Below are 10823 nucleotides of genomic sequence, written 5' to 3'. Positions count from 1 at the left end.
ATTACCCAAATGTTAGTGTTGTTTAGTAAGGACGCATGTAAATATGCAATATTATATAGCTAGGTTCTTTCGTTGACTTAATGAATGTGAATTTGAAAGTAAATAACGGTGTTTGTTGTAGCAAATGATGATTGATATCAATTTTAATTAATATCTGTTCTATTTTTGAATTGCACTTATTATTGAAATATCTTTTGAGTTTGATGTAATTTCATTTGATCTAAATTAAAGCAAGAAACTGTTGAGTTGTTTATAGTAGAAAGTGCTAATTTATTTTGACATCTTTCCCGAAGCTGGGTTGTATGTAACGCGAAGAAGATTTCTAATTTCAATTTAATGTCCTCACATCCTCTCAGTCTTTATATGAACATCTCTTCCTTTCAAATTCTCTCACTCATTTATATCGTTTATTACAAGTTTTTAAATTTTTTTCTCTTTCATTTAAAAATTCTCTCCCTTTGTGAACTTTTACAATCTGTCACTCTTTTTTTCTTTCTTTCAAATCCACTTAAATTGTTATATGTCTATATCTTTTAAAAGTCTCCTATTTATTATCTTCTCACATTCTTTCACTCCTTTTTTCTCTCTTTCAAATGATCTCACTTGCTTTCATTAAACAATTATCTCCCTTCAACAACTTCTCATATTCTCGCAATCTTTATGTGAGTCTTAATTTCAAGTTCTTTCACTCTATCATACATCTCTTTCTTCACTTTAAAACAAATATCTTCTCACATTTTCTCACTCTTCCTTTCAATTTCCCTCATTAAATTTTGCATGTCTTTCATGAAAACTCAATTTCTCTTTCCTACACTACACGTTCTTACGTGCTGAGTTTCTCCCTTCGTGTTACTCACCCGAACACAATTGACGGTATAGAAGAAATAGAATTAAAACTAAATAAATACACGTCAAAACAACATTTAATCACTAATGCTACTATTTCAATGACTCTAGAAATTGAATCATTCTGTAATAGTGGCAACCCTTATTGTATCAAGTTTGCCTATTTACATCGGGTTTACTTACAATAACATGTCATTTTCAATTTGGAAGATAATAGCAATAATAATGATAATTATAATAATAACAAGAATAATAATAAGAATAATATTGATGATAACAATAATAATAACAGATATATATAATGATAATAACAACATTATAATGAATAATACATTTTTGAGAATATAAATAGAGTCAAGATATAATTATCAGTGACTATGCATAGCATGCTTTTGTAGAAGAAACTGCCAAGTAAAAATGAAACCTCCCAAAACAAACGGTTATTGTGAGTTAACTATGAGCTGTATGCAAATATCGTCTTCCTATATATAGAGTAGGAGAAATATGTTTTTTGAAATGATACTTTGATTGCATTTATCTACACACGCTTAACCTAGCAACCTTGGTTTAAAAATGCCATGTCAAAAGTCATTTGTGTCAGATTTCGGTAAAACAGTGTTTACGTTTGTATCACATGCGAAAAAATGAAAGCATTAAAAGACGATTATCCTATTTTTTCCAGTGTGTCTTGATTAACATTTTTTTCAAAAAAGGTGTTACCCAAAAATAGGGACGAATACCCATTTTTGGTATGACAGAGGCGTACAACCTCCGATATTCCCCCAAATCAATTAATACCCTCGAGCAATGAAAACGTGCCCCTGTTTTGATTGAAAAAATGGTGTCCATCCAAGAAGAAAATTACGCTGATCTTATGGTTTATTTTCGTCCTGATGTGCCCATTGGACCATACCTTTCCCCATTATCAAGATGTAAGGCGCCCATTAATTTGATGTTTGTTTTTAATTCGTTTAATTGGCTATTTTAAAAACTTTAGGCAGTTCTGAATAATTCGAACGCATTGTTCATTACTTTAATTGCGAACCTATTCAACAACCAGAATACGCTCCATTATCCTCACCATTCATAATATCTCAGCGGTACTTATTCTATGATAAAGATGATTTTGCCCTCATTATTAAAAGAAGCACATGAACAAAATCTTCTCATTCCTATTACTTCGACTCTATGAAAGCAAGGAATCTTTTTATATGGACGGCCAAGCATTATGGCTCAAGGCATGGGCACACAGAGGATTTTTTTTTATGTTGGGGACCGGGGTAAAATGCAATAAATTATTGAAAATTTATTGCTTATTCTGTGTGTTTTTTTTATTCACTGAAACTGCCCCCTACACTAGCCCCCGCTGCGTACAGTCATGGTTCAGTGACAAAGCAATGACCTCATAACTGTGAGGTCCCATGATCAAAACCGTGTCGATGTGCTATATTAGCGCCCTTTTGAGGGGAATTAATCCTCACTACTGTCATTTATGACTTAAGGGCGTAGGTCCCCTAGTTGATAAGCATAGTAGCACATGCTTTAGCAGACACGCAAAACACACATTGGCAAATTATTATCCCATAAAATCTGAGAATGTATATTATCTAGATCTTTTATTTTTAAATTATTTTTAAAATAATTTCATAAATTGGGGTCCTTATATATGCCTTTCGATGAAAATTGACCCCCTTTCCGTTTTATGAATAGCGGTCCTCCACGTATAGGAAGCTCCACGTTATGAATAGCGGTCATTATGACAAGCGAGGTTATTACCCCGACGAAATTGGCCGCCTTATATACGGCTATATATGAATGCTCACAATTATTTGAAATCGTAGAACTTGCGACATATCTTTCTTCTACAATTTCGAAATTTTCAAAATGAGGAACCAGTACCCTTTCAGTGACCCAATAACATGACTAAGCTTCAAAATAAAGAGATCATCTATTATGCGCCTTACAAAGGCCTCGGGACACTTATCTTAACCATCCCATTCACAACCAACTACAAAAACAAGATTTGAAACCATACGTCGGAGTAAGAAACCTTAAAAGAGATGTTATCCGAGTATCTCTCACTCTGATCCCATTCCAAGACAGGTCTGCATGGCAAAGGTAATCTTTATAAGATGATAAGGTTTTTCTTCGGTGTCGAATGGCACAGCTGCGCATAACGACACAGATTGTTTTTAAATATCAAAATTCAAGGCAGTAAAGAACGGACCAACTACCCGTGCATGTCACATCGTTTTAAACTAATATTTGTTACTACTTGTGGTTGTGGATAAGACAGTGATTCGACGTCAAACATTATTGGATCATTGTTGTATTTGGATGTTTCAATTTAGAGTTTCGGACTTTACTCTCAGTGAAATTGTTTTGATACTTGTGAGTAGACGGATCACAATGCATGTACGGTAAAGTATAAACCTATTATATTTATCGTCAGATCATGGAAAAAGCGGGATATCGTTTTTGTGAAGTTTTACATTAATTCGTTTGTTTGTATGTTTTATTTAAATCAATACGGTGATGATGATTCAAAAACTGTTTTGAGCCGTAAGGCTGTTTTTTCAGCAAGTCCGTATACAAAAAGACAACATTATAACAAAATAACATCAATAACAATTTCACATTACCGGTGTGTGCGTCCGCTTCACAACCGGGAGGTCGTGGGTTCGAACCCCGGCCGTGTCATACCAAAAGACGTTAAAAGACTGGAGTTGCTGCTACCTTGTTTGGCGTTCAACAATATAAGGGATAGAGCAACGTCGATGTGGCGCTGCTCAGTGGCTGCCGGGCTTACGATCAATTGGGCAAAAAGAATTTCCATTTTCGGTGTAACTTAATAAAATTTGGAGTGGACTTTAAAAGATTATAGTTATTTTATTATTAGTTTACAAAGAATGTAAAGAAAAATAGAAAAAAAAATACAAGTTACACTTAAAAAAAGGGATAGGATAGTAAGGAAAACAGAAGGAGACAAGTATCATGATCAAAACGAGATCGGAACTCGGTAGGCCAGAAGAGAAAATTAATTAGAAAAAAAATATCAAGAAGAAGAAGAAGAGGAAGAGGAAGAAGAGGAAGAGGAAGAAGAAAAAGAAGAAGAAGAAGAAGAAGAAGAAGAAGAAGAAGAAGAAGAAGTAGCAAGAGAAGAAGAAGAAATAATTAAGTTCAGAATAAATCAATATTAAAAATGTTCAACAAATATATAAACATGTTTCGACTCTATCTTCAGCCTTAGGTAATATCAATCTATCTTTGATACAATAACAGGTTGTTTCCAAAATGTACAAAATCTGTGAATACATAATATTAGATAATTATATTAGATCATTTAAACAAAAGAATGGAACGATGTCGTCCTTTATTAAGGAAATAGCGAGGATAATTCAGCGCAGTTTATAAACCTAACAAAATCTAACTAATCAGGTCAAGAATAGAACTAATTCCTATCAAACATATTTCTAAGCCAACATATTTCATCGAAATCATTTCTCTAGAGGGACATAATTACCCTCAACATTATAGTTATCAAATAGTTAAATGCATTCTATAAATAACAGTACTCATAGTTTTCTTGACCTTCGACATTTGCACGCACAGAGGGGAACGGAACCCGTGTCATCACCGTGGTAACGAGAAGCCCGGGTGACGCTGAGTGTTTTGGTACCTCGTAACAGTCTGACTCAAGATCGAACGTTTCACGCGGTGATACATGAACAAGTTTGGTGTTAGGTTGCACGTGAACATTATTATGACGAAGACCGGTAGATAAACATAACATCAATCACAGTTAAGTTAATCGCTATAACTAAAGTTAAAACTAAATGTGAAAGGTGACGTTACACTGAAGAAGAAAAATAAAACGAACAAAAGTCTGTGAATATCCAAACTTGAGTACGACGGGAGAACGCATTTCTACATTGTTAACACCCTCACCCTCCCCCATCTCCCTCTCTCCCTCTCTCCCCCCCTCTCTCTCTCCAGGCTCTCTCTGTCCCTGTCTATCGCACAGTCCGTCCGTCTCTCCTTCAAGAAAACACTTGGCAATGAATAAGGTTAAACTACAAGTATGGTCTCGGCACAGAGACCTAATTCTGAAAGAGATGATTAGATGAACCAGATATAACGAATCTATGACTTGTTAAATTTTACCCCAAGAATTACTTGTCCGATATCACAAATGACTATACTGTTAGAATCTATGCAAGTATATCTTTTTAGTACTATAGTTATGGATACGACGATGTTCCATATGTCGTATCATTATTTTCTTTATACAAAGTGACGCATTCATCGAGATGCGATTAATAGCATTTTAGAATCAACTGTTAATGAGTGTAGAGGTGTCGTTCTCCATATAGGTATAAGTCGTTGGAATCAAATGGTTCGCGGTTCGAGTCCTGCTGCGACATTAATGTCCTTTGGCACAACATTAATTTACATTTTCCATTCTTTACCCAGGTGGGGTAGTAAAGTGGTAGTACATTGCTATAACGTGTTATCATGGTAGCTTGGCTAAAGCCGGGGTAATAATAATTATAATCGCAGGGCTCTTATAGGGAAAGCAGTATTGATATTGTTGAGGCTACTCTGGGTGATACTAGTCTTCTTCTTCTTCTAAGAAGATATTATAAAGAGCGTTTTAATGTGATTGGTGATTAATTGATTTATCGATTGATTGATTGAGAGAGAGAGGGGGAGAGAGAGAGAGAGAGAGAGAGAGAGGGGATATGCCCCAACGTTTTCTTTTAAGTCATAATATTACCATAAGATTGGATCCACAAAATAAATCAAAACATTAATGGGATTGCTCTAGCTGCATTGTTATTGTTATGTTAGCTGAGGCTATTCTGCATCCAAGTAGAAGTAAAATGAGCAATCTAATTATATTTAGGAAGCTAAACAAAATAGGTTAGTGTTTTTAAAGCTTCCGCGTTTAAAACGTTTGTAAAGCAAACGTAATGTAAATACGGCCCATTCCACGGAGCTTTATAAGAAATCCAGATTATATATCTAATGTAAACATGTACATGATTTCGACCCTGATCAATTATAAGTAATGGTATTTGTATTGTACATAAAACGCTCGCTTCAACGGCGCGTTCTCACCAAGAACCTTTCTTCGCGCGACGCCGTACAACCCCCTGGAGCACCAATGCATCCATGGTAATTATGTGCAGAATCAACTCGTGCGACAACAGAAATGGTGTTTCGCCTAAAATCACCGTGCCTGTGTGAATGAGATTTAATGGTATTTACATACGAGCAAAGATCAAGCAGCATAGTAATCAGTGAAGGCGCTTCTTGTTTTATCTGCCTGGCTAGAGGTCATTGTTTTAATGAGACAGTAATTTATATCTAGATTGGTTTAAAAATCCATTTGTTCATAATTATCTAGCCAACATACCATTCAGTTGTCATGAGCCGTATAACAGTGACTCGTTTTGTGAGACGCACAGAATCACTGGTAAGATTTCGACATATTGTGTTTCGATTATATTTTTTGAGTTGTTTTGAACGTATTCATGATTTGTCATTCATTTGTTTTTATGTAATGCATTTCTTTTAAATATAATGCACTCTGAAAAGACTTGACGGTTTTCTTTCGTTTATCGCGTGAAGAAGTTGATTTTTTCATTCACCTTATTTGTGCCCTCACAATAAAAAAAATTGCTTAAAATGTGCATTTTCATTGCGTCAAGTAAGTAATATTTAGGTTGATTAAGAGTACGTTAAGTAAAGGTATATTCTTTTTACGTACATTGCACTCCATTAAAAGAGTTTAAGGACTCTATTTGCATACTTTTTAAAGCAAACTAACGTTAAACATTCATCAAAAACCTAATTTCATTCGCTTGATATTCAAATGATTGTGTAAGAATGACACTGAGAAATGAGTGTGGCTATATAATATTAACCCATACGTTTTGGAAAGGGTTAATTTTAATGCATTTCGGTCTTTAATGGCATTTAATTATGTGGTATAACATGCGTGGTAAACTGTTGAAAAGCAAAATTGCCGTACGAGTACATTCAAGAAGTACAATTATTTTATTAAAGGTAATACAAAGTTTTTGGAAATTTTGAAAATTGGGTGGAAAGTGAATCTTTACAATTTTTATATATTTGGATGCCCTGTGAATGTATTATAAGCACTAAAAAAAATTAGTCCCTAAAACATTTCTGTTTTCGAGAAAAATTGAATATAAAAATTAACCGATGCTCCCGGTAAATTTTGATAAATTTCAAATAGCGCCTATGGCCGTACAATGGTAGCTGCGACCATAAAAATCTCAGAATATGTAGTTGTGATATATAATTTCCAAACGGGAATAGCTGCTAATCGGTCGATTTTAGTCAAGAAACATTGTTTCAAAGCTAAATTAATATCTTGACCTTGAGAGGGAGCTATACAACATAAAAAGATTATTATTTATAATTTCATAACTTCAGACTCGATTTCAACCGCGACAACGATCAATGAATATTGTAGGAACGCATATGCTTCCAATATTTTAATTTGAACCGAATTCATGACCCCATACCAAAACTTTGTAAACAATCGTTTTGTAAACTGCATGTCTCTGAGTGATATCACTGTCGGAGTTCAAATAGTTTAGAGGATTTTTAGACGTAATATCTAAAGATTATTCCTCATTGAAAAAGAAAACCAACGTCGAATCACATGTCAATAATTTAGCCGATAATTATGAAGATGATAATTAAAAGGATGATCCGAAATGAAATAGCCTACCTAAATTATTTCAAATCTTTGAAAGTCGAAGAAACACTTAATGTTTCATTCCGTATAATATATATGCCTATACACATAATTTTATTATGACAAGTAAAGATTGAGAATTCGATTCATTGTGGAAGGAAAGCTTGTGCTAATCAAAACTGTAAATAGGAATCAGATCTCGAATAGCAACTGCCAGTTACTATGCATAATTTTGGTTTTGATGAAATCTGAATCTACATAATACATTGTTTTGTTTATGCGTGTGTGTATACATTGTTAGCGTTTCCCTACGCCTCAAGATTTGCTCAGGGAAGGGGAACACGATCATCTTCTATTTTGTTTTATAGCAAGTCTTTAATGCGTTGCTTCTGGAAGGAATCGCGGATAGTGAAACTGATTTGCTTACTAATACATACAAACAAATCCCTAAAACACTGTTCAATAGGGCAGTGACATGCATGAAAAACATTAAAAGAATTGAAACAAATCCCAGACGCTTTAAAGACTTCTGACAGACTAAGGAGTCTATTTTCCTCTTAGGCTACACGTTCTGATTAAATTATTTTGACCGAGTGGTTATTCTTCTTCACTTCCTACAGGAATTCTAAACCGAGGCAACCACTTCAATTTCAGCTTCTTGCGTCATGACGGAAAAGTCAAGAAAGCCCCAGAAAATGCCCCGAAACCAAGACGGTCGGAAGGTGAAACGCGCAGACGACTCCAAGACGTCCCCGATCAAAAATGGCATCACGATCAACACCCTCACTTCCCCCGCGATGCCAAAATTGACGGACACATCGCCGGCGCGCACTCGTACTCGCACTTTGTCACTAGCTTCGAGTTGCTCGTTGGTGTCGGACACTTCGGTGGCTCTCGATCTCCCCTTCATTGAGCCTTCGCCAGAGCAACTTTCGCCCCGAGCCGGAGGAAGGCGGTTAAGCGTTGATGCACTTAGCACAGGCACTTTTTTGAGCAGACGACAAAGTGAGGAGAGCGGGGATCGAGTGAGTAATTGGTGGAGCAATAGTGGAAACGGCATGGGACCCGGGCCAAACAATCCTGGCTGGAGTATGGAAAGGAGCCGCAGAAGTAGCAAAAGTTCATGGTAAATATGCTTTTTCCTTTATTCAAGATCAAAAAAGTATTTTACATTTTACTCAGTATGTCAAAACAAACGGACTTTTCTACCTGAAACCTGGTAAAGAACTATTATCACGATCCGTGACAATCGCAAAGATGCCAATTCATCAGTGTTCGGATTACGTAACATATTGATTTCGTTAAAGCCTTTGCGATCTTTTTTGAGGACTTGTTTGGCAATATCATTTTACCTACAGTACCATTTTTCCTTATTTTTTAAATTTATATTCGTCAAGCACATTTTGAAAGCAATGAACAAAAAATCTTTTATTATCAAATGAATATCAACTTGACATGTGGCAATATTACCTTTGGGGCTTAGTGGAGAGCTCTTCACGTGACCAGAAATAGTTCAACCATTTTAAGGTTGCTCTGAAAAAATACTATTTGAAGTTGAAAACAAAATGTTTCAAAAGTTTTATTTTTTGTTTAAATTATTTTGGATAATAATTGTTTGAATGAAATACATTTTATCAAAATTCAAATTCAAATTTTCAATGGAATTTAAAAAAAAACAACATTTGTATGCATTTTTGGAAAAATTAATTGTTTATGCAGGATTTAGAAAAAATATACCCTGCCTTCTTTTCGAGGTACTGGTTAAAACTATGGGTGAATCCAATAGTTTCAACCAGAACCTCTCAAGACATGAAATTGAATTATTGAAAACGATCCTATTATTATTTGAGGTTCTTTTTTTAATTCTAAATTTGTATTGTATTGATATCATATTTCCACTTCGTAATGTAGAGAAATCAAAATCAGTGCAGTGTACCAAAAATACACACAGAGCCTAGAATATCAGGAGAAGGAAAAGAGGGGAGAGGTGAAAATAGGAATTAGAAGGAAAGAGAGTGAGAGAGTGAGAAAGAGAGAGAGAGAGAAGGGGGGGGGTAGAAGTGAAAACAAATCAACTGTCAAACCATGAAGCTATATAGGAAAAGCATTCGTTTATGAAAAGTTATTGAATTATCATTTTAATGTTCACGTTCGTTATATAAAGTCACGAAAGCTGTTGATTATATCGGTAAGAAAATAAAATATAACATTATTATATGCTAGGTTGTCGATGTTTTACGACAGTGATGGTTACATTTATGAAACGGTTAGGTAACGGTTTTAACATGTTTAAAGTGTCTTATATGGGTATTACAAATAATAAAATATTGGTTACGTGTTTCTCGTCGAAAGGGATAGAGATCATAATCATTTGACATTAAACGACATACTTTGAGTGACGGATAGTGAGTGAGAGAGAGAGAAAGAAAGAGAGAGAGAGAGAGAGAGAGGGGGGGGGGGAGGGTGCAGAAAGGAACATAATGGTGCAGAGGGAGTGGGATACAACAGATAATTATCGCTCGATGAAAAAATGTGATAGAAAGAAAGAGGAAAAGAGAGATGGGAGAAGAGCGACAAGGAATAAAACGAGAGAAGGCACAAAATGGACGGAGAATAAAAGGAGAAAGAAAGACACAGAAAGAGACAGATTAACGGATGCAGAGATAGATAGATAATAATACTTACATACATAAGATTTGTAAGGCGCCAAATCCACTTGACCATAAAAAAAAGGCGCAGCTTGTGCAAAAAAATGAAATACATGATAAATATATACAAAAGTGCAATAGGAAAGATAAAGACATGAAAGATAATGTTAATCAATTATTATAGGCTAAATTAATCAGATCTTTAAAGACAGAGAGATATATGCAGTGTGTGTGAGCGAGAGAGAGAGAGGGAGAGAGAGAGAGAGAGAGAGAGAGAGAGAGAGAGAGGGGAGTACTTGACCGAATAGGAAAATGCATAAATCGTTTCACATCTTCATACGAAAGAGACTGGTAGCACTCTGTGCTTTTCTTTTCTCTGATCCAGGGCGGATGCGACGGGGAGGTCTATTGAAGAAAGAAATCTTTTCAATTGTATCACCTGTCGCGATAGGTTAGGACCATCGGACAGAGGAAGCTAATTTTCAAAAGGCGCCAAACATTTTTAAAGGCTTCTTCTTTTTATTTTTCGCTTGACATATTACCACAACGCCTAGAATTAAAATGCTGCGATGGCATGGTGATAGTCTGCCGTCTGA

The 10823-nt window shown here is 35.2% G+C and overlaps 1 protein-coding gene across 3 annotated transcripts in view; it reads left to right on the top strand.

The window, feature by feature from the left end:
- The first annotated feature begins 8229 nt into the window (after positions 1–8229).
- Positions 8230–10823, top strand: part of LOC593481 (kinesin-like protein KIF18B) — a 35246-nt gene continuing 32652 nt past the window's right edge. For all 3 annotated transcript variants that reach the window (XM_030991808.1, XM_030991809.1, XM_030991807.1), the window contains exon 1: positions 8230–8705. In XM_030991808.1, coding sequence (XP_030847668.1) covers positions 8245–8705 — 461 coding nt within the window. In that variant the 5' untranslated portion in view covers positions 8230–8244. The remainder of the gene's footprint in view (positions 8706–10823) is intronic.

Source organism: Strongylocentrotus purpuratus, unplaced genomic scaffold, assembly GCF_000002235.5.
Source record: "Strongylocentrotus purpuratus isolate Spur 01 unplaced genomic scaffold, Spur_5.0 spur5_scaffold_2, whole genome shotgun sequence".
Lineage (NCBI taxonomy): Eukaryota > Metazoa > Echinodermata > Echinoidea > Camarodonta > Strongylocentrotidae > Strongylocentrotus > Strongylocentrotus purpuratus.
This window is presented reverse-complemented; position numbering and strand designations above follow the sequence as displayed.